Here is a 24,999-nt window from a genome sequence, read left to right on the forward strand (position 1 = left end):
CCATGTCGGTATTTGCCCCGCCCCCTCCATAATCACACTTACCCTCCCATCTGGGATCCCCCGGAGGCAAAGTAAAAAGTTGGTAAGTATGAGATATGCTACATTCTCAAGAATATTGGTTTAGCCAACAAAATAGCAGCACTATAAAGATAATCAAAATTGTCACGCAAATATTAAACATAACTTAGTGTGGTTTAATTAAATGTAGAAAATAAAAATGTAAGTCTGGCTGACTAAACCATAGATATGAATCTGGTGCAAATAACTGCAAAATATAAAATTATGTTAACACCAGAACTTAGGTGGAAAAATTTGGATATACACGTTATACTGCACTTATTGCTCCTGAGATGCAATCCAGCAGCTGCGCTGGATTGAAGTAACATCTGGAGGAAACAGAACAGAAAGCAGGCTATTAAGGATAAAGTAAACGGGATAAGGAATAGAATGGAAAAGAAACTGAAGGCAGATCAGTAGAAGGAATGTGTATAGCTGTAGAAGAAAAAACTATAACTATAGCCATTCAGATCATGTACTGTATTCTATTATGTGGCGGTACAGCATAGAGGGCCGAGCAGTAAATGTGCCAGAACAGAATTTTACATGTGACAGCAGGTGATGAAATAAGGATTATGAAATTATAACCTAATGTTTGCAACAGTAATTTGTTTTGCATACTCAAAATCGTAAAAGAAAGAATATATAAAAAAAGAGAATAAAGGATTCAGTTGACATAACTTACATATACCACTTTGTAACTTCCACTAGTCCATGGTTTGCTTGTTTTTTTTGTTTGTTTTTTTAAAGGCCAACAGCACAGTAGTATCACTTACCTTGTTCTGTATGTTCGTGCAACTTCCAATTTGTAATCTGTAACTTGTATGATATACTATATTGTGTATTAAAGGTGAGAATATCGAAGAGCCACTTCACGTAAATATATGCTGGCCGTGGGAAAATGTGTCCCATGATCTCACTGGTAACACAGTGATTAAACTTTGTGCGTAAATGTTATTTAGCTTACTACATGCTAGTGTCCTAAATTAGGAATGAGCACATTGTTCATTAGCATTCCAAGGTGTAGATTTATCAAACCTAAAAAGGAAAAAAAAAATGGAGGTGTTGCTCATAGCAACCAATCAGATTCTAACATTCTTTTCTCTAGCACATTATTATTGTTAATATCTTTAATTTATTAGGCGCCACAAAAAGTCTGCAGCGCCATACATGCCATTTACATTAGTATATAATATATTATGGACTGTTGCTGAGAGTGTATTACATTAGACTAAACATAATACAATAAATACACTAGTTAACAGATTACAGACAACTTGGTAATGCATATCAAGTTATTTACAGGTCAGTGAGCAAGAGTTAAGGTAATGGTTTATGTGAAGGAGGCCTGGACTCAAGAAAACATGGCATCTAGAAAATAATAGCTAGAATCTGATTGGTTACTATGGGCAATAACTCCACTTTTCCTTTTTAGAAGGTTTGAAAAATCTACCACAAATGTACTAGAGCAGACCAAACATGCAGCTATTTCTTAGACCAAACTATCCAAAACATTGCTTTGCGTGTGGACCCATTTGAATGGGACTGGTGGAAAATCCAATAAGCCTGCAACAAGGGTGTGAGGTCATGTGGCACTAACCATGCTGCATGTGATCCAGTCTCTTGACCTAAGTACAGAGTGAAGAGATTCATCCAATTTGGATACAAAAACCAAAAACAAGCTATATTTTTTTTTGAGAAGCTCCTGAGACTTTTATGTTTATGGTTTTGAACTCTGACCATGTTTAATGGTCAAAGTGAGGACTGTAGCATATTAATATAGACTGCACCACCATGCATGACGTGCACAGAAGCCTTTGCTTATGGAAACTGAAATGAAATGAAATGAAATATTGACATTACCCAGGAGAAAGGAAACACATATCCCCTTGTAAAAGTACTTTGCAAGCATATCCACACTGCAATTCCCTGGCGTTGATGTTACCGTTATTATTTGGTAGTCCACAGAAGAGCAGTATACAATAATGGAGAGCCACTAAAACTTACTCAATTTCTGTTGTGAAATAAAAGGTTGCAAATCAAAAGGTTCAAGAGTTATCTCCTCTTTATTCAGTGAAACATTTTTTTTATTAATCCTGAAAGAGAACACTCCAGTGATTGACGATGTAATAGTTTTGTAGCTTCATGCTCATTCATCTAAAGTTCAGCACAAATCAAATAAGGCCACTTTCCCCCAAAAAGAATAGGATTGGAAATGCAAACACATCCAACCACATAAGTCTGTGTTCCAATGGCTTGTTGTGAGTCCAAAGTATTAATCACACATATGCACAAACACACACACATTCATTAGTCTTTGGATGACTTTCATATCTACCCATTTCCTCCAATATACTCATCCTTCGGAGGTTCACCCAAAAATAATAAATAGGCAAAAAATAATTTAAAAAATAACCATTCCAAGTGTCTGAAAAAGGCCCAAGGCAGGTGAGGACATTCTGCATCTGGCTTTAGTCGCCAGTGCAGTCAACAATGTGAAACCCGCACTGAAACACAGGATATTCTGGTTTCCGTATGATGCTCCTCTACACCATTGACAGAGATTTAGTGTCCACTCCTTTCAGACAGAAGTGTAGCAGCTGATAGTCATGCAGTATGGCATAGCCATTATGTCACTATATAGCACAACTGTGCTCAGTAGCTGTGTCCCAGATAACTTTCACCTGTCCATAATTGTGCTTCTGTCACAGCAGCAAAAGGTACAAAAATGTAGCAAGTTGTCCAGGTTACAGGGCCTCAGACCTCGGTTATGGAAAAAGATTATTGGCTTGTACACTACTGAATTGTTTTTCTTACCTGTGATGTAATGAAGATTCTGAATGGCTTTACATACCACTAACAAATCCTGGGGTAGTGTTTCAGATGGGGGTGTCATTCAGAATGAACAACAGTATTTTTAAGTTTTTTGTGACACAAGAAGGTTTTCATCAGTCATATGTTCAGGACAGAACCCCTCTCAATAACATTTCGCTTCGCTGCTACACTCATAAGCCATGCTTTACTGTTGGAGTTACCCACTTCAGCATACCTGTGCGCTCCCTGACTTGAGGGGTCAAAGGAGACATCTTAACATAGATTTGAACCACCAAGATTTTTTTTTTCCAAGGGTGTGCGATGCATTACAAGTGCCACAGGCAGTGAAGTGATTTAAGAGATGATCTATTGGCAATAAAAGGACACCTCTGTTCTGCCCCATGGCTTCACATTGCTGGTTCTTGTTATTTGGACAGAAACAGAAGCATGGGCGAATGGCACATCCAGTGCATTCTCTCTACATGTACGTAGTCCAACCACTGCAGAAGAGGTCACTGCTTAGACAGGACAGCGCTTCGGTTAGCTTTCATCTTCTCCAGCCGCTTGACCAAATGACTATTGCCTACTTCAAGCTCCTCAATTTTATCCAAGGCTGTACGGAGCTACAGACAAGAGAAAAGAAGAAGAGATGAAAAACGAGGACATTTTTTTTAAAAAAATAAATAAATTTGAGGTTCTTTTAAACAAAATATAAAGCTATTTAAAATTTCAAAAACTGGGAAAGGGATCACGGTTTTAATTTGTCAATTTTGGAGGCCAGAAGTACAGTCAGGTCCATAAATATTGGGACAGCGACACAATTCTCATATTATGGGCTCTATACACCACCACAATGAATCTGAAATGAAACAAGTAAGATGTGCTTTAACTGCAGACTTTCAGCTTTAATTTGAGGGTATTTACATCCAAATCAGGTGAACGGTGTAGGAAGTACAACGGTTTCTATATGTGCCTCCCACTTTTTAAGGGACCAAAAGTAATGGGACAGACTAAACAATCCTACATCAAACTTTCACTTTCTAATACTTTGTTGCAAATCCTTTGCAGCCAATTACAGCCTGAAGTGTGGAACACATAGGCATCACCAGACGCTGGGTTTCATCCCTGGTGATGCTCTGCCAGCCCTCTACTGCAAATGTCTTCAGTTTCTGCTTGTTTTTGGGCCATTTTCCCTTCAGTTTTGTCTTCATCAAGTGAAATGCATGCTCAATCGGATTCAGGTCAGGCGATTGACTTGGCCATTGCATAATATTCCACTTGTTAGCCTTAAAAAACTCTTTGGTTGCTTTTGCAGTATGCTTCGGGTCATTGTCCATCTGCACTGTGAAGCGCCGTCCAATGAGTTCTGAAGCATTTGACTGAATATGAGCAGATAATATTGCCCGAAACACTTCATAATTCATCCTGCTGCTTTTGTCAGCAGTCACATCATCAATAAATACAAGGGAACCAGTTCCATTGGCAGCCATACATGCCCAAGCCATGACACTACCACCATGCTTCACTGATGACGTGGTATGTTTTGGATCATGAGCAGTTCCTTTCCTTCTCTTCCCATCATTCTGGTACAAGTTGATCTTTGTCTCATGCGTCCATAGGATGTTGTTCCAGAACTGTAATGGCTTTTTTAGATGTTGTTTGCCAAACTCTAATCTGGTCTTCCTGTTTTTGTGGCTCACAAATGGTTTACATCTTGTATCTATATTCACTCTTGTGAAGTCTTCTCTTGATTGTTGACTTTGACACATATACACCTATCTCCTGGAGAGTGTTCTTGATTTGGCCAACTGTTGTGAAGGAGTTTTCCTTCACCAGGGAAAAAATTCTTCTGTCATCCACCACAGTTGTTTTCAGTGGTCTTCCGGGTCTTTTGGTGTTGCTGAGCTCTCCGGTGCGTTCTTTCTTTTTAAGAATGTTCCAAACAGTTGATTTGGCCACACCTAATGTTTTTGCTATATCTCTGATGGGTTTGATTTGATTTTCCAGCCTAATGATGGCTTGCTTCACTGATAGTGACAGCTCTTTGGATCTCATATTGAGAGTCAACAGCAAATGCAAATGTCACACCTAGAATCAACTCCAGACCTTTTACCTGCTTAATTGATGAAGAAATAATGAGGGAATAGCCCACACATGTCCATGAAATAGCTTTGGAGTCGATTGTTCCATAACTTGGTCCCTTAAAAAGTGGGAGGCACATATAGAAACCGTTGTAATTCCTATACCGTTCACCTGATTTGGATGCAAATACCCTCGAATTAAAGCTTAAAGTCTGCAGTTGAAGCACATCTTGTTTGTTTCATTTCAAATCCATTGTGGTGGTGTATAGAGCCCAAAATATGAGAATTGTGTCGATGTCCCAATATTTATGGACCTGACTGTATATACTTTTATAGAAATGTGGCGCTTTGATACAATAGGTAAATTGAGAAGGCGTTCCACACACATGAAATACTACACAGTGTAAACGTTTTCTATTACAACCCAAATTATTTGAAAACATCTGCAGTAATGGTCAAAAATATTGCCACCCTTTCACTTTTTCAATTAACTTACAATGTCCTCTAAACACAAGTTGAAAGCAACACCAACCAGTATTTGGTCTCTACAATTCTTTCTCTATTGATATCACAGAACCTTTTGCTTTTATTCTGAATGTAATATTGTATATACTTTTAGATCATATAATGAAAATAAATGACATTGACAAGATTATTGACATGCTAGGAGTTGTTCAGTAGCACATCCTTTGGTCAAATTATTTGCAATTAACTGCTTTCTGTAGCTATAGATTAGCTTCCTGCACCATTCTACTGACAGTTTGGTTTAATCTTCTAGAGCAAAGATCTGGACTCATCATTGGCCACTTTAAAACAATCCAGCTTCTTTTCTTGAACCACTCCTGGGTGCTCTTTGAAATGTATTTTGGGTCATTGTATGGCTTTTGAAGGAGTCCCAGCTTTCAGGCACTGGGTTAAACACTGCGCTCCATTGCCTGGTAATCTCCCGATTTCATGATGCCATGCACACATTCAAGACTCAGTGCCAGGTGTAGCAACCCCAAAACAACACTGAACCTCCTTCATGTTTGATTGTAGAGAAAGTGTCCATTTCTTTAAAGGCGTCATTTCACTTTCTGTCTCCATAGGGATGATGTGCTTTATCAATTTGTTCTCATCTGTCCACAGAACATTCACCCAGAAGGAATTAGGCTTGGTCAGATGTATTTTGGCAAAGTCCAGTTGGGCTTTCTTATGTCTCTCTCTCAGCTGTGGGACCCTCCTGCGCCTTCTACCATATAACCCCCTTTTATCGAGTTGGCGACCAAGGGTACTAGTTAAAACAGTCATACCTTGTTACTGAAGGTCAGCTTGAATAGGTTTGGTAGCAGATTGAGGTGATTTCTGCACCATTCGAACAATCTTGCGCCCACATCTAAGGAGGCTACAATGTCATAAGCCTTATACTTTCTAATAAAATTACACACAGTGGAAATGGGAGCATCAAGATCTCTAGAGATTGATTTGTAGCCTTGAGACTTGCCATAATTTGCTACAATCTTATGTATGATCTCCTCATGCAAAACAAGATTCAGTACTATTCTCTATTCAGTCTTATTTAATGAGTTTTACATACTACTCACCACAAATTAGTTTAGTTCCAAAGTGCCTGAAATCTAATTATTTCTAACCACTTCTGAAAAGGTGCCAATAATTTTGACTAGCCCATTTAAGGATGTGTGTGGAAAAAGCTACCACTTTTTGTTTTATTCCACTACAAACCAATAAAATACCTAGGTCGATAGCATTATTTAATCTCAACAATTTTCTGGAAGAAATGATGCATTATTAGAAAAGTCTGCCAATATATTTAGCAGCAACTGTATTTAGTGCCATCATGGAGCAGCTCTGTACAGTAGTGGAGACTTATTGAAGATTTAATTAAACAGACAGTTTGATGTTCTGACTCGCTAGAGCGAACAATAAAAGTTAAAATGTGGGCTTCAAGTTGCAAGAAGTGTAGGCACCCAGAGCACCTCTACTTTTGTGATGTAATGTATCTATTTGTGCACAACTACATCTATTTATATGGTAAGTGTATGGCATAGAGTTTGTTGGTGGGGCAAAACTTTGCACCTTCTGATTGGAGTAGATGGACAGTTTTGGCTGTTGCATGCTGAATGGCAACTAGCCTAAGTCACAAAACTTGTACTGAACCCTAATCTATGGAGAACAAATTGACAAAAGACGACAACAGAATCCCATGGTTATAAAGACAAAAAAGCCAACATGCAAAACTGCAGATTATAAGAGCTTTTATACAGACAAATCAATATTCACCTCCCTCTGTAATCTTCGTTTTTCAGCTTTTAATTCATCTTCTACTTTTTCAGAATTTTCTGCTGAAGATTTGTACCTAGTTAACTGACTTTCTAGCCGGATAATCTGAAAAAGATATTGGCAGAATATTTCCAGAATATGAAATCAGGCGGAATTAAACAATAGATCCAGACGCCCTACAACAGCCAAGAATCATGGCTATAGTAGTCCAATAGCTGAAGAGTATTTTTTTCCTGTTCTATAAAACTATCCTTTACCCACTTTGTCTATTTAGACCAGCCAGTTATCAAACATCATGGAATTTCTAAAAATCTTGGCACAGCTCACAGAGCACTAGTGTTCTGTCAGAATATTATAAGATCTAAACAAACGCCTCCCTATCTTAGCATTCTTTCCTTTACCATCAGTTATAGAATTTGTTTAAGAACTCACATTCTGTTCTAGGGCAGTTATCTCCTGCGTGGATTTGGTGATCTTAAACTTGAGGTCACTGATTAGTCGGTTAGCATCTCCTACAACAATAGGAAATTGAAAAGTCAAACACAAAATTTAATATGTAAAGAATCCTTACAATTACACAACTACCACAGGCTGCAAATTGGGGTTGTGGGGTTTGCAAATACATGTGTGGTTTGTGATCATAGGCAAATTTGTCCCAATTTTTGCCATGGCATGTTGGGAAGTATGTTGTATGTATGGTATAACAGCAATAAGACAAGTACATCACATGCCAGCATTTAAAGCAGCGATGGGAAAGAGGCAGCCCTCTCAGTGTTCACTTTCGGAAACCAACTTTTTCTTGCTTTATTGTCAAATGTGTGTTATAGCTTGTAACATTTGTTTAAAATGCCTGCAGATATGTTATTACTGATAAGTGTCTCTTTGATTAAATGCATTGTTTTAACTTATTACAGAGATAAAAGGACCCTTTTGAAGGTTAGAGGGTAGAACCATGCAGCCCCAGAAGTGTATCGGGTAGCCCATCACTGATCGAAAAAAAGTTATATTATAATATATGGTCTCTCAGTTCAGCATATGGTATTAAGTGTAAGGGAGCAGCATATAGTTTGAACATGGCAGCAGTCAATATCCCCTGCAACTCTTGTAGTCACACTCCTGGGTAAAGCAGACTTGGGCTTATTTATATCTGTGTGTATTGGATAAAAAAAAACGACCCAAAAAACAGTGTAATAAATCCAAAACATTGGTTGATGTGGCACCATTTACAATTTGACAGCATAGTGGGCAGCACAGTGGCTAAGTGGTTAGCACTTCTGCCTTACAGCACTGGGGTAATGAGTTCAATTCCCGGCCCTATCTGTGAGGAGTTTGTATGTTCTCCCCATGTTTGCGTGGGTTTCCTCCAGGTGCTCCGGTTTCCTCCCACACTCCAAAAACATACTGGTAGGTTAATTGGCTGCTAACAAATTGACCCCTAGTCTGTGTGTCTGTTTGTCTGAGTGTGTATGTTAGGGAATTTAGACTGTAAGCCCCAATGGGGCAGGGACTGATGTGAGCGAGTTCTCTGTACAGCGCTGCGGAATTAGTGGCGCTATATAAATAAATGGTGATGATGATGATGATGATGATGATAGTGTGTTGCATGGTTAGCAATGCAGCATGCTGCATGAGTCCCCAGCTTGTTGTCCAGGATGCAAAATGCCCCTCAAATGCCACAATGTGGGCTTATGAAGAGTTTCTGCTTTAGATGCATAACAAATGCATAATAAGCGCACTGAAAATGCACATGGCTAGATCATTGGCATTTATGACTGCAAGGAAATGGCAAGGCCTGCTCTCATTGAGCACGGGTTAAATACAACCATACAAAAATGCAAAGTCCCTATCTCACTTGCATTTTTAGTGTTTCCTTAGGTAAAGCAGAAAGTGTGACCACTTAATTGGTGTCAAATACCAACATAACTTATACAATGCATAATTTATACATAAACATATACAAGGAAATTAATTTATCTGTGAGTTATAAAACAAACCTGTTATAAATGTAGCATCAGAGGATGGCATCGCTGGCTTCCTGGGTCTGTGGAACTGTGTGGATCTACACATGTCTACAATAAGTGGAGTTAGTTATGAATATGTAGGTTTGAACTTGGTGATGATAGGGTCCCGTTATTAGTTTTAACCTGGCACAAGTTTACTCACATCCATGCCCATTCCAAAAACAATGCAAATATATACATTACATATCTCCCATGATCCACTTTATGAAGGGCAGAGTGCCCTATGTCAATTTTTAACTCAAATTTCCCAACTTAGATTAAGTGGAATAATTTGGACGATAACCTCAAATTTTGGAAAATACACTATATGGACACAAGTATTTGCCCACACCTGTTAATTATTGAATTGAGGCGTTTCAAATAGACCCATTGCCAGAGGTTTATAAAATCAAGCACCTAGCCATGCAGTCTCCATTTGCAAACATTTGTGATACAAAATGGGTTGTTCTGAAAATCTTATTGACTTCAAGCATGGTACGATAAGATGCCACCTTTGCAATAAGATTGCTTGTGAAATTTCACCCACGGTCAACTGTAAGTGATATTAGAAAGTGGAAGAGTCTAAAAACAACAGCAACTCAGCCACAAAGTGGAAGACCACATAAAATCACAGAGCGGTGTCAACGACTGCAAAGGCGTATGATGCGTAAAAGTTGCCAATGCTCTGCTGATTCCATAGATGAAGAGTTCCGAACTTCAACTGACATTAATGTAAGCAGAAAAACTATGTGTCAGGAGCTTAATGGAATGGGTTTCCAAGGCCGAGAGCTGCATGCAAGCCTCACATCATCAAGACCAATGCCAAGTGTCGGATGGAGTTCATGTAAAGCACACTGACACTGAACTGTGGAACAGTGGAAACGTGTTTTGTGGAGTGACAAATCACGCTTCTCTGTTTGGATTCAGATGGGCGAGTCTGGGTATGGCAGAAGTTTGGTGGAAGAGGGATAATAGTATGGTGCTTTCTTTCAGGGTTTGGGCTAGGCCCCTTATCTCCAGTGAAGGACAATTTTAATGCTTCAGCATACCAAGTCATTTTGGACAATGCTATGCTTCCAACTTTGTGGCAACAGTTTGGGGATGGCCCTTTTCTATTCCAACATAACTGTGCCCCAGCGCAAAGTAAGAACTACAAAGACATGGTTTGATGAGTGCAGTGTGGAAGAACTTGACTGGCCCACACAGAGCCCTAACCTCAATCCCATCAAACACCTTTGGAATGAACTGGAACAGAGCTAGTGAGCTAGGTTTTCACGTCCAACACCAGTGCCTGACCTCATAAATGCTCTACAGAACGAATGGGGACAAATTCACACAGAAACACTTCCACATCTTGTGGAAAGCCTTTCAAGAAGAGTGGAAACTTATTGCTGCAAACTCTGTATTAAATATGTATTTGAATACAATGTCATTACAGTCCCTGTTGGTGTAATGGTAAAGCGTCCGAATACTTTTGTCCATATAGTGTATATGCTATACACAATTTTAGATCATCAGATTGAATCACTAACTAAATGTGGGGTTCTCTTCATCTTTCTTTGAACTTGCTCTGGGTCTTATACTTTGTTTATTGACAGAGGCCACTTCCCCTTGTTCTCTATGCTGGGATATTCAACAACCCTACATTCACAAATTCTAGTTAAACTTATGGTACAGAGCCAGGAAATAACAGAGCCTGTATCCACCAACTGCCTGTAGCCAAGAACTATAGTGGCTGTATCCCTAAACTTGCATACCCACCAACACCTACAATCGTTATTCCGTTACCTTGCGTATCAACTCTGTCCCCCACCTTGTAAACTCGTTTGGGCAGTCCTCTTATCTTCTCTTTCGGATCATTGTAATTTATTTTTATTTTTTTATCACTAACCCCTCAATGTACAGAGCAGAGTAATATAAATAATATAGTGGCATAAAATATATAAATAAAAAAAGAAGTGACCGATGAAGGGGAGGAGGGGCACAATTATAATTGACAGGACCCAATGTTATCATTTTGAAGGTGCCCCAAACCCTCTTGGTACCACCTCTCAAATTAAACGCAACCTCTGATCTGCTTTCTTCCAAAACAACACCCAACATTTTTAACAATCTGACACAAGTGGCTGAAGCATATATACATTCCTTCTAATTCTCCAGTTTCATACCACAGTCCAAATAATTGGTTAATTGGCTTCTGACAAAATGGACCCCAATTTGTATGTGTGTACATACAAAATTTAGAATGTAAGCTCCAGTGCTGCAGAGACTGATGTGAATGCTTACACATTGTCTGTACATCGCTGTGTTATACAAGTAGTAGTTGCAGGAAGCATAAATCAATAGTCACATAGATTAATGGAGACGTCAGAGACACCTTATGATGTTGGATCCCATTAGACTCACATAGACCGCTACAGCTTTAGATAAACCATTGAAGGGAAGTGTAAATATGAAGACATCAATTTTTTCTAAGAGGTTTTGTTTGCTACGCAGAGCTTTAGATGGTGACTAAGTGTTTTGAATAGAGTGTAAACACACAAATAAGCTATCCTATCCTCTCACAGACTGCACCAGATAGATGTAACCCTGCTCACTTTGCACATCGGTGCCATTCTCCAAATCTTCACCCTCTGCATTTTCAGGGCTTCTGTTTCCAAGGTTTCTCTCTTCCAGTTGGCCTTTTAGCTTCTTAATCTGAGGCAAGAGAACATTCAAAATTTGCATATTGGTAAGGGCCAAGGATAATGCTCAGCACATAGCTATATAAAAATGCACACACTATTAAAGACTGCATACATGGATGCACTGCAACGTTCTATCTGCAGACCATGTAAGTAGTCTTATAGTTGTGTGGTCATTGAGGGCTCAGGTGTATGGAGGATGATTTAGGATTGCCAGATTACATTTTGTTCTCAGACTACTTTAAATCACATCCTATAATTTCTACAAAAGCGTTTTTAAAACGTTACCAACAGCAGAGGCAGCCATTGTGTAGACTCGACCAATACTTAGAAGAATGCAGAATAACTACAGGATTATAGTGAAGAAGTTTAAAATAAGTAGGTGTAATCTTATGTTAGCCAGTGGGAGAAGCTCTATAAAATTCTAAAATGTTTTAAAATTGTGACATTCCCCTTATGGATTCTGAGGTGTTCGGGGCTTTGATAATTTTTCTGTATTACTATAAATTATTTTGTTAGTTTGAAGTCATTCACCTGTGTAAGATTACACCAAATGAGACAGAGAATTTGTTTCCTGACAACTCATGTTCAGAGTGTGTGAAGATTGTAAAAGGTTATATGTTGAAATGGACATACTTTAAAAGTAAAAAAACACAACATAACACGTTTAATAATAAAACGGCAGGTGAAAGGAATTAATGCAAGTTAAAGTGATGCATATTGTACAATCTCAGCTTTTGCGGACATTGAGCTGCTATGTTTATGGGTCCCATCATTTCAAAGCAGAAAACCAGGACAATCATGTGACTCCTCTACAAACAACATTGAAGGCTTTGCAGACTTCTTGGAATTCACTGCACAAAAAAAAAAAAAGTTGTGTTCTAATCCTCTGATACTTCTCAAAGAATAACAACTGCAAATATCCAAGTGATTCCCTTAGAATATTTCAAATAAACGAGCAATAAGGCAGATACTTCTTTTGCTCAGGGCATGTACTTTCCAAAAAGAAAAAAGGCACAGCTGCAAAGGACATGGCCGATTCTTTGTACATGATTATCTGAAGTGATAAATGTCTGTAGAACTTATAAACACATTTCTGAACCTCCCATAGAGTCTCACATTACCTGCTCCAGGAAGGATTCTCTCTCATCCAGCAGCTTCTTCAGCCTGATTTCTTCAGAGTTCAGGAGAAAAGGCAGAGACAGAAAGAATGAAGAGTTAAGGTGGAGGAGGAGATGGATGGATGGAGGAAGAAATGGAAAGCAAGAGGAAAGGTGGAGAGCAAACCAGGGTGTTGGTCATTATCGCACACAACTTTTATTATGAATTCATGCAATTCACAAACTGAGTTCACTACAGTATGTCAGTCAGAATTTGTACAACATTCTCTGTACTACCCTTATTGTACTGCACAGTGGACAATAAAAAAATAAATTATTGGTGTGTTCAGTTATAAAACACCTTAGAATGTCCAAATTCTTATAAACTTTTAGAATTATGGTTTAATTGTAAGACCAGTGCTATAAGACCCACAGAAACACTACAAACCCGGTAAACCTGCTCACTTCATTACAATGGCTATAAGGTACTTATCTAATAAAGCATGTCTGATGTTTATAACATTTTAGTGGAACAATGTTTACAAAATATGTAGGTGTAAAGTACAGTTTTAGTTGAAGAATTAATGCACGATTGAATCATCATTTCAGGGTATAAAAATGGTATTGGATCAACACATGGCTTATATGAATTTTGGTAATGCAACTTTATAATAAAACCACCCCTGCATCAAATAATGTCACCATGATATAGTCACCATGCTTAGGCTTAACAGTTTTAAAAAATATTTTAAAAAGATTAACGATGAATGCCTTTTTCACCAACACATTACTAATATTGTATACTTGTACAAAATAGTGTTTATTTTAAGTTTAAGCCAACATTTAGCTTAATTACCATTACAACGCTTGCGATATCTGATGAAAGATCATTTAGTGGACTCTTCCACTGGGGGCATATTAATTCAATTCTCAGGCAACACCAAAGTAAATTAGTTAGAGTGCTTGAAGTGCACTTGAATGTAATATGCTTTGTAAATAAAGATACATGCACTTTCAAAAGAATAAAATTGGTTTATTTCCATTATATACAGCTTAGAATACACAACCAACATTCTTATCTCTCCCTCATTACTTATAGATTTTATTAATCCACTTCTCCCCTCGCAGCAGCAGATTCCATTTGGAACAGACACACAATGTATTTACCTATATTAGTTATCTGTAGTTAAAGCTGGTTTGCCCTGGGAATGCATGCAGTGCATATAAGATCAAAATCTGTATTTTTCTTCACTAGAAATAATACATACTCACATCACTATCTAGTAGGGCTTTAAAAATATTATTTCAATTAACAAACCACATAGTAATGTGTGCGCGTGTGTTTGTATACATGGATCTAGCATTATTATAACAAGTTCCCTATTGGAAATACAGATACGGTTGAACAAAGCTGAAATTGTAACGAATATTCATGAATAGCTGAAATGCTTAAAGTACAATGGTCATGCACAAATAATGATAAATAATGGCTATTGTATATACTTCAATTCCACCTTACTTTTAATATTTAGTTTTGTAAAGTACAATAAGCATGATATGCCACATGATGGCGATGTAGCACTTCTAAAACCAGTTAGTTAAGAATAACCAATTTGAAAAAGAATGACTGGACTTGCAATGTAAGAGGGGCAATTTTACACAACATACATAAAAGTGGTACGTAGCACATTACAGAAACAAATAACAGATAAAATAAAGTAGAAGCAAACCGCTTGAGCATATTTTAACTAAATATGTTTAATGAGCCTATATCAAACACATTCCATTACACAGTCTGCAACTGGGTAAAACAGCACTGTGTTAACTACTTGTGGCTGCAAAGGACTGTACATTTCATATCTATTTCATGGTAAGTTCCCAAATAGTGTAATGATATTTGTACTTTATTAAAACATGCATCAATCTATACATTTACATTTTCTCCTCCCATCCAAAAAAAAGTGTATATGGTAGAGGAGTGCTGACTGAGCGATTGCTCAAGTCTATTGTACATTAAAAATGTTATTTAAGTAGTCTTATTTTTGGGTGTAGAGTTAATATATGCAATCCTATATGCAGATCTAGGCCGAAGCAGGAGCAGCATCTTATGGTAGAGAAACGACTGGAGCACTACAATTCTCAGAGGCTGCAGAATATGCTGAGCACAGTTCTCCAAAAGGCCGGCGGCATTTCCACAAGAGGATGTCAATGAGCCGCTACCCATTTGCCCTCCATGTCAATCCCATTACAAAAATCCAGCCATTTAAATAAACTATTCTAGTAACCGAGGGGAGAATGGATCTGATAGAGTGTGCATGTCTGAGTCTCATCTCCTTATATACACATACAAAGCTAACATACATATGTTTAAAAAAACAAACAAACATTGATTTAGTAATCATTTCTTTGTTGTACATTCAAACTGTTTAACATGGAATGTGAGATCACATTAAACACCAATCCAGTGACAAGCAAGTGAAATAAATAAAATCCCCACCATACCACCTGTCTTAGTATCTCTGCAACTTAAGAAAAAAAAACCTTAAAACTGTAACAGCGCAAGGAATATTTTTGTTATTCTTGATGGAAAAAGCATAAGGTGCTTCTGTGTAACAGAGGAAGCATGGTTCACGGTAAAAGGCCACCGCTCAAGTGAAGCAGATGTTCAAAAACAGTGCTACAACCTAAGGCACGTAGAAGGAAATTGGTCCTACAAGGATTTTTTTTTTTTTTTAATATTAAAAGTACGGTTTTGACCCAGGAACACAAGATTACTTTCTGGCATTGCCAGGACATACGCCAAATCCTTTCAAAACAATATATACTTTTCTGCAGAACAGGGAGAGGAAGTGAGAGTGCAAACCTAAAAATATATAAAAAAAATCCTGAGTACAGGCATCATGGGAATGAACACACATCAGCCTTGGGTTGCAGGCAACATTTTGAGAACAATTTCCTTGGGCCAGCCACTGTCCTGATATGTTGCCGAGTTAAACATCTAAAAACTGATCTTTCTATAAAAATGGGGACACTTTAAGATTGTGAAGGGTATAATTCTGTGGTGGTCTCCTCTGGTAGCAAAAGATGACAAGGTACTAGTGCAATAGCGTAAACTGTGAAGGAAGTTCAGCAGAGCCACAGGGACATCTACATAGCGCAGAGAATCATTTACATCTCTCTCAGGAAACCACACAGTCCTCCTTGTTTTTGCCTTTTCCTCTCTTGGGAGTTGCATCGGAGCTGTCCTCCATTCTTATATCTTCCATAGACTGACTGTACCCTGTTGACCCTGAAGGTGCACAGGGCATTTCACTCTCTCCAGTGTACTTCTCACTTCGTACAGCGCCACCTTCTTCCTCATCTGTTTCATCTCCTTCTTGTGTTGATTCTCCCTCACTGTTAAATATTTCACATGGAACAATTTCCTTTGGATTTTCAGCAACTTTTGCCATGTCGTCTTCTTTGTGCTGATATTTGCTATCTGAGAATTTTTCTTGTTCCGCTTGCTCCCCTATCTTAGAATCTTCACTTTCCAGAAAAACACACTCTGGTTTTTCATTCTCTTGATTTTTTGGACTGGTATTCAAGTTGCCGGCATCAGTAAAGTCTTCCCGTTGATCTTGGTTACTATCCCCACCAACTACGCCAACATTTACTGCCTCATCCTCTGTAATGCTTTTCCTTTTATTTAGATTGCAAGACTCTGGAACATCAAATGCTTTGTCGCTTTCACATCCCACTATAGGAACAACTACTTCTGTTACTATTGTGTCTTTGGACATCGGTTCGGGAGCAGGAAAAACTTTACACTGGTCAACATCATGCCTACCACCCTCAGTGCCACTCTCTACAGAGACTGACAATTTCTCAGCCATCACAGACTCTGTTTCAACATCATTTTCTGTTTGGCCCAGGTTTTCCCCAATAGGCTGCAATCCCAAATCATACTGTGGCGATTCCTCCCCAATTTTTACTATCTCCTGACAGGAGATCATATGTCCTAGATCTGTTATTGCTGCATCATTGGCAGTCTTCTCTTCTAAATCCTTTTCACAAGACTCTTCAGTGCTGCAGCTTATGTTATGATCATACTGTGACCTATTTATGGCTTCATTCTCCTCGCTCTTAGTGCGATTGGATGGAATTTCAATTGTGTCATCTGCTTCAGAATCTGCAATCTGAACTTCTTCTTCTGGATTAATATTACTTTCACTGAATGTGTGCTCTTCCTTACATTCCTCATCTTCCTTAGGGAGGTCCTCCTGGTGGCTGCTTTTATGGTCCACGTTCATAAAGTCGCTCACACAGAATGTAGCTTCTTCGTTAAGTCCACTAATAGCATTTGGAGTCTGAGCAACAAATTCCAGAGCATCCTGAAAGACTTCACTTCCTGACGGGCTTACATCTATCTGGTTTAATGTTGCCTCTCCATCTACCTCTGAGAAATTTTGCTCCAAAACTTCCTCTTCTACCCTTTTATGGTCAACTTCTGCCATCATTTCCTTTTCATTGTTTACATTGTCTGAATCCTTAGCCAGCCCTTCTTCCTGTTGGTCCAAATGTGTTTCATCATCAAGGTAGGTACAATCATCAGCAGGTTTTAGCTCCACACTTGTGTTACCATTAATATCCTTCTCACTGTTCTCCTGTGTTGCATCTCCACCCTGTGCATGCAATGGTATTTCCGGTGGAGCATTCTGTAGCTCTCCATGTCTATCCTGCTCAGTCTTGGATGGGGGACCTTCACCCACCACTGACATAGTCTCCTTTTTCTCCACTTCTTCTGATATGCCTAAAAAACCATGGACAGTAAAATGAAGAATCCATAGGAAGTGTAAACCCACAACCCAATAGAGCTCAGAGAGAGAAAGAGAAGTTATTTTCTTTCCAGGAAGATTATGTAGAAAAGCAACAGGTTGGACAGTGCAGGAGAAATGCCACCCACTGCTAAGAAGCCAGGATAGCTGCTGAAGAGAACAGATATATAGCAAAGCAGAGCCTGTATGTCCTGATGCTTCCGAATCTGCTGCAAAAAAGGTGGATGAGCATTTTTACACCACAACATGAGCTGAACATTAAGTGCAAAAACAATAACCTGCTTTATATTTCTGGCACAGAAAGCACCCACAAAAAAAACTGGAAACCGTTCTAGTTTGCTCTATTCCCTCTAAACCACCATGTGCTTTCTCCAAGTATAAACAAAACAGCTGGAATTAGATCCTCTAAAAACCAGAGTCTCAGTTTTAAAATGATTAATGGCACCTGTGCTCCATTTCAGAGAAGACTGTTTGCATTCCCTACTGAAATGTTTGTTGTGCAAAGCATCCCCACACCACCATAAGCCTTAACAGAGTAAACAGATGGATTACTGCAATCCAAGATATAACTGATAATTACCAGGTAAAAGTGGTGCAATCCAGGGACGAAAATCTGCATTACATGGAACAAGTCCTGGAGTCTACTTCTAAGATACTTGCTTTATAATCTATTTTGCCTTCATCTGTCCAGCTACTTTTACTTTGGAGGAGGGAGGTAGATTTTTTTTCAAAAATACCCTTACAAGGTAACGAGCTGAAGGAGTTACACAAAGCACAGCATGCAGGGTTAGTGGAAAGTTACCCAGCTCAGAGTAGGATTTGCCAGAGAATCACTCACAGTGCCACTTACCCATTGATGTTGCCCTTATCGGTGGATCTGGTGGGCCATCCATATTTACATGGGGTTCTAATGAAGCGTCTCCATTGGAAGTAACCCCGGAATCCAGTGCAATGCCGTTTTTCTAAGAGGAGAAGAATGAACTGTGCATTAGCTGCCACTGGAAATATAACTCTTCCACGCTGGATGTAGTTAGTGAGAATGCCTTACCAAACATGGGAACTGAATAAACAGTTGTGCAAAGATTTCTTAAGGCTCATTCAACAGAAATAAGGTAGTAATTACTTTTCTATCAGATACGTTATTTTTCATTATAAATCTTGCTATCACAGAACTCCTGGCTGTTTGTTTGAGTTTAACATTTTGGCTTTCGCCTTAATAGCTGAAACAGTTTTAATCTTTCAGCTACTGACAACACATGTGGGAGGCTTGAATGCATGACAGGAAAAGGGCATCTCTTGTGAAAGGTCAGCTTGTATTTAGAATCTCAGCAATTTAGCCCCTTTCTTAAAAACTTTTGTTTTTCTTTTGTTTACAACTGCCAGATACAGAGGTGAATACGTATTTGGGGATGTTACAATGGAAATGCGCTTCAAAATATTTATATATGTAAATATTATTCTAATGTTAGAAGCTCACACAAAATTAAACTTGGAGACATTCATATTACAATAGAAACAACAGATTATAATTGTAGTGCTATATCCATGCTATGTACCTTTAACTCCTCCCTCAGACGGGTCACCTCTTCCCTGAGGGTATCACGTTCACAGCGAACTGGATCAAAAAACTCTTTTTGTCTCTCTAGAGCCTGCACTTCCCCAGGTAGGAGAGGAGGAAGAGACCAAGTGATGTGGAAGAAAACAGAGCAAGAAAAGTGTGGAAGGAAAAGTGAATTGATGTGCAAGATGTAAAAGTAAGACAAGTATATGGCGAGAAGGGAACATCATTAAATCTAGATAGTTAACGGCCAATACTAGGGTTCATGGCCAGTGCATTAAACACATTCAGAGTGAGCTGCATCTCCAAGTTATTTTAAAATTCCCTAAATAAAATGCTAGTGATTGCTGACCGCTTCCTACAAATCTGGGCAGCTGAGAGTTCTCACTTATACAGTGCAGACTTTAGATAATAATCTAGTAGACTACTTTTCTCTACAGAGCAGTACATGAAACTATAAGCATACCCGTCAACCGCTGGAAAGATCCTAGTTATTAAGTTGCAAGTGAAGGAGGGACGCGATGCCGCAGATCGCATCATTTTAGCCTTGCCCCCCGCGGTGAAAGGCAGTAATGTCATTGTGCTGTGGGGGCAGGGCTAAAATTATAAAAACTGCATCACTGAGGCCCCTGTCCCACCAACAGGAAGTGGGCAGGATCCAGAAGAAATGCCTGCTCTCCCAGGGGTTCAATGGGTACTACCCAAAATTTGTGAGTCTCATTTACTTTCAGGGAGTGTAAGTATAGGCAAGTAAGACTATAACAATGAAATGGCATGTAAGCTCAAGTAGAGAGCCAATTCTTCTCATATAGGGCTGGTAGCCAAAAATCATTGTGGGACAGATATAACACTGCTCTGGGGTTCTTCTCACAGACTATCCTGTATATTATACTATATATCATGTACATTATATTATTGAGAGTCAATGACTTCTCTGCGGCTTCCAAGTGTGTGTCTCACCAGATCAAGCCGTGACAATTTACAGCAAGCCTTAAATTATATTCCTACCCCTATTTTTTTATCCTTCCACTCTATGGTCTCTTTGAGATCACAAATCTCACGGTCGCCGATTTCTTGTTTCTGTTGCAGCTGGCGAATCTCCTAATAGGCAGCAGACAGACAAATTAAAGAAAGACAAAAAGGACAGGATGTTCAGGAGAGAAAAAGAGAGGAAAGTCTGAATAAAAACATTTTTATTTTTTAAATAAAAGGGAAAAAAAAAAAAGGGAATAGTCTATCATAAAACTGATCCACCCAAGAAGGCTTTGATTATAATGTAGAACTGAAGATAAGCATTGTTTTGAAGCCTGATTGTGGTCCCACTGTGGACAGTAACTCATATTATACAAATAAGACTTGACTAAAGTAGGTAAAAAAAAAAAAAAAAAAATATCTGTGCAGAATTCTCACCAAGTGCAATTGCGATTACAAAAAATAAAAAAGATTTTTTTTTCTATCTCACCGTCAGCAGCGACTCCCTCTGTTCCAAAGCATCCTTCATCTCAGCCAGCTGGAAACGCAGGACGCTCTGGTCGTGCTTCTGCCGTTCGCATTCCTGCCAGGAACAAAAGCCGTAACCAACAAAACACCATAAATATAAACACTATCTACAGTCTGCAGATACACACTATGGCGGACTCTGGATGAGAAAACACTACAAGAAAGAAAATCCTTGCAGGTTTATTGTTCCAGAGTGGAAATAATTCTCACATTTTCTGCAGTCACCGGGTATTAGAGCATTTGCACCACACAATAGTCCCAATCAAATGGATATTGGCGTCTCAAGCTATACATTTTGAGAATTACATCTCTATACATGCCTCCTTAGAGCCAGTAGTAAGGATGTGGCAGAGAGGCCAATATATGGTGGTAACAAGATCAGATGACAGAATATATAATTCCAACAATAAAATATCATCATACATATATACAAGTTAAAATACCCCAAAATACACATATATTAAATAAGAAATATAATCGTTCAATAAATACATTAAGGTCAAAGCTATCTTTGAACTATCAACGGTTTACTGTCATTTCAGCATGTAAAATGAAGAACTCATGTCACCATGTTAATGGATAACATAAAAAAACACTTAAATAATACAATAAACTAAGGCATGTTGTACCCACTGACATTCACCTGGCAGTAACCCATTATAATCATTCTTTTCTATTCATCTCTAATATATAAACTTTCTCTATGTAATCCTGAACAACAAGCCAATGTTGCTGCTGGGTGCCAGGGTCTAGAAAGACATTGGTCAAAGTACAAGATAAATACACTAAACATTGGATTTTTACAAAATCTTTTGGTGAACAGGACTGAGTATGCCCTAACGCTGTGTTGTGTCCCCCCTAGAACTTGTAGGTTCCATCACTTACTTTATGTTTTTCGTCATACTGGCGTCGGGACTCTGCCAGTTCTTCCTCTAGCTCCAACAGAACCTCCCTCAGGGTGTCCACCTGATACTGCAAGGAACTTTTCTCATTGTCTAACTGGGCATTTGTCACCATGGACCTCTTGTACTTCTCCTCCACCTCTGCCAGAGAGTCCTGGGAAACAGCCAGAATACAAAGTGTGGTATTAATAATGGATAAAGAGAATGTATAGCAAGAAAAATAAAAAAAACAAAAACTGGGCTATTAGTAAAAAATCAATTAGTTGTTCTGCAGTCTGAAGTGAACAGATGGTTAAACAGGTTAGTTTGCACACCTATGACACACAAAGGTTGATATACACCTCTGACATGCCCTGACATAGGATTACTGTCACACAAGCTAGTACCTTCATCTCCTTTAGCCCTTGCATGTATTTGCCTTCTACATCCTCAATCTGCTCCTTTAACTCACTGATCTCCTGACAGAGGAAGAAAGAATGCACAGCAATGATGTAGTGGACAAAGGAAGGTGTGAAGGAAAACAGAACAGAGCGCACGCTTTCTGCTTTGTGTAGCATTGCTATTGGGGGTGAACACATGTATCTTAAACCAGTGGCAGAAAACTAGCAGACTGGGGAAGACAGCTGTGTACAGCTGGAATAGGACTCAGCCAGCACAGAAACCCTTAACAGTCCAGACACTCCCTAATCCTAACATGACATCAGAACAGAATTGGGAACATTTATCCTGAGCCTAAAAATGTGCTGTGGTTACCATATCTTTCAGCTGGAAAAAGATGACATATCTGGGCACGAATAAAAATACAATTATTATTTTAGCAAGAAAACCTTTTTAAATTGCACTACAGCTATCTACTAAAATCAGTCATTACAATAGTCATCAGGTGATTGATATAAAATGTGCAGAGACCTTTTTTTTAAATTTTATTTTAATTATTTAATTGCATTGCTTTCCCTTCAGATTTTCATACATGATGTTAAACCAAAAGAGGAACAACTATAGTAGAATATTTTACCTATACAAGTCAAAAAGTATGAAAAAGACAGAAATGAAGTGTCACCGGTTCAGTAAGTGATAAATACAATGGAACATTTCCTTCACCAACTCTACCTTTTCAGAAAGAGCTCATCAACTTTTCTTATTTTATTAAACAAATCAAAGTACGGAAACTTTACACGTATAGATGCGGGTTGGGTACTAAATAACGCTGTATAACACACCGACACTATTTACCCCAACCTAGTTAGTATGAAAGTGGGATCCACAACATGTTGATCTTCCCGACTGGTAAAAAAAAAAGCTGACTTGCAAGAATTTCTCCAGATTCAAAGCCCGGCACACAGAATTACGTCACTTGTGAACTCGACACTATTACTGCTGGTTTTAAGGGGCACTGTAACTAGGAGCCGGCTGGACAATGCTTTTTACTAATCCTTGTGCATTCTCCAGCCGGCTCCTAGTTACAGTGCCCGCTTAAGACCAGCAGTAATAGTGTCGAGTTCACAAGTGACGTCATTCTGTGTGCCAGGCTGTGAATCTGGAGAAATTCTTACAAGTCAGCTTTTTTCACAGTCGGGAATATCAACATGTCGCGGATCCCACTTTCGTAATAACTAGGTCGGGATGAGTAGTGTCGGTGTGTGGTATGTCGTTAAAATGACTACCACCGATAGATGCAGATGTAGCAAGTGGTGTTGTATCTTTATCTAAAACGGTATCAGGGTTTTGCAGCTTTAGTGATTCCACTATGCACCGTGGTTGTAGTTACTGGGAATAAACAAAAAGTTGCTAAAAGGAAAACGGATTGTTAAACCAGCATGACTGTATCCCATCTCACAATGCAACAAGGCAAATAAGCTGGCTGAGACCAAAAAAGAAAGAAGCAAAACGTGTAGCACTGTTTCTGAACAAAGGAAACAGAGGTCTGACCATTCCAGTGTAAAAATAATAAAAGATTGCTGTAAATTAAAAAAACGAAAAAAAGAAATAACTGGGAAAAACACAGACTGGGCAAAAGAAAAAGATGTTCTAGAAACACGTGGATAATGAAACAAAAAAGTGACATCACAAAAGGTATTTTAAAGTTTCTAGGTTAATAATTTAGGGAGGGGGGGAGAGGGGGAGTGGATGCATTTCTCAAGACAATTAAAACTTGTAGAAACTGTAATTTCAAATCATATTTTAGTTTTGCCCATAATCAAACAATGCCCATGAAGAAAAATGATCCCATCACTTAGTCACCAATATGCTACTGGACTATCTGTTATGTGTGTGCAAGTAAGCACCTTAATACCAGATCATGTGACTGGGAGGTGAATTGTGGTCAATTTGTGCTCAAACACCTTTAAATGCAATACATCCAGCTACAATCACCAGATTCTACATTATAAATTAATCTTTGTTTTACTGTTAAAGATTAACCAAGACTACATGTTTTAGAAAAGTCTGAATTAGTACTAAAACTATGAATAGCATCCACCCATTACATGCTTCCATTCCCGATTACAGGACTTTTTACCACCCTTTACACAGTTCACAAAAGACTACAACCCTCTGAACCCCTAACAAACATTGCGGTGTGACTGGATCATATGGTCCGCAAGGCACTCTTTAACTCTGCATTCTGGCTGGACCAATATGCGCTACAGAATTTGCTGGCTCTATATAGATAGCTATTGATGATAAATATATAAAAGGTTATAACAAAAACATCCCCACTCTTACTGCAGCTATTTGATGATGTCTTGCAGTCATAATGTCACCAATGCACAGAAAAAGTATACAAGTAGCTCAGATGCATAGTATAAGTAATAAGTAGAGATGGGCGGGCTCGGGAGAACCGAACCCACCCGAACTTTGCCTATCCGAGTAACGAGCCAAGCAGGCTCGGTACTCTCCCGCCCGCTCGGATTCCAAATCGAGGCCGAACGTCATTGTGACATCGTCGGATCTCAGGGCTCGGTTCTCGCGATATTTGAAATCCATAAATACCTGCCTCCACAGCAATCCATCGCCATTTGACAGAGGGAGAGAGCAGGGTGTAGTCACAGGCTGATTAGAGCAGGGACAGAGAATATACCTTATTCTTCATCCAATTCTGATAACAATTCTGATTATAATTCTGATAACAATTGATAGAGAAGAGAGGAGGATAGGGGAGTCTTTATTTCAATATTTGGCACTACAAGTGCTTTGGGGTGTCCCCC

The 24,999-nt window shown here is 38.8% G+C and overlaps 1 protein-coding gene across 20 annotated transcripts in view; it reads right to left on the bottom strand.

Annotated features, from left to right (window-relative positions):
- Positions 1-2,104: 2,104 nt before the first annotated feature.
- Positions 2,105-24,999, bottom strand: part of LRRFIP1 (LRR binding FLII interacting protein 1) — a 107,015-nt gene continuing 84,120 nt past the window's right edge. For 15 of the 20 annotated variants that reach the window (XM_075180360.1, XM_075180355.1, XM_075180362.1 and 12 more), the window contains 7 exons: positions 22,180-22,251; positions 21,777-21,947; positions 20,854-20,946; positions 20,400-20,492; positions 19,390-19,482; positions 18,684-18,795; positions 14,029-17,808 (listed from right to left, as the gene is read on the bottom strand). In XM_075180360.1, the coding sequence (XP_075036461.1) occupies positions 16,196-17,808; positions 18,684-18,795; positions 19,390-19,482; positions 20,400-20,492; positions 20,854-20,946; positions 21,777-21,947; positions 22,180-22,251 (2,247 nt within the window). In that variant the 3' untranslated portion in view covers positions 14,029-16,195. Of the gene's footprint in view, positions 3,495-7,232; positions 7,338-7,664; positions 7,745-9,226; positions 9,302-11,829; positions 11,930-13,040; positions 13,091-14,028; positions 17,809-18,683; positions 18,796-19,389; positions 19,483-20,399; positions 20,493-20,853; positions 20,947-21,776; positions 21,948-22,179; positions 22,252-24,999 lie in introns of those variants that run through there. The other 5 variants (XM_075180358.1, XM_075180370.1, XM_075180371.1 and 2 more) reach the window with 4 other exon arrangements.

This window comes from Mixophyes fleayi, chromosome 7, assembly GCF_038048845.1.
Source record: "Mixophyes fleayi isolate aMixFle1 chromosome 7, aMixFle1.hap1, whole genome shotgun sequence".
NCBI classification, from domain to species: domain Eukaryota; kingdom Metazoa; phylum Chordata; class Amphibia; order Anura; family Limnodynastidae; genus Mixophyes; species Mixophyes fleayi.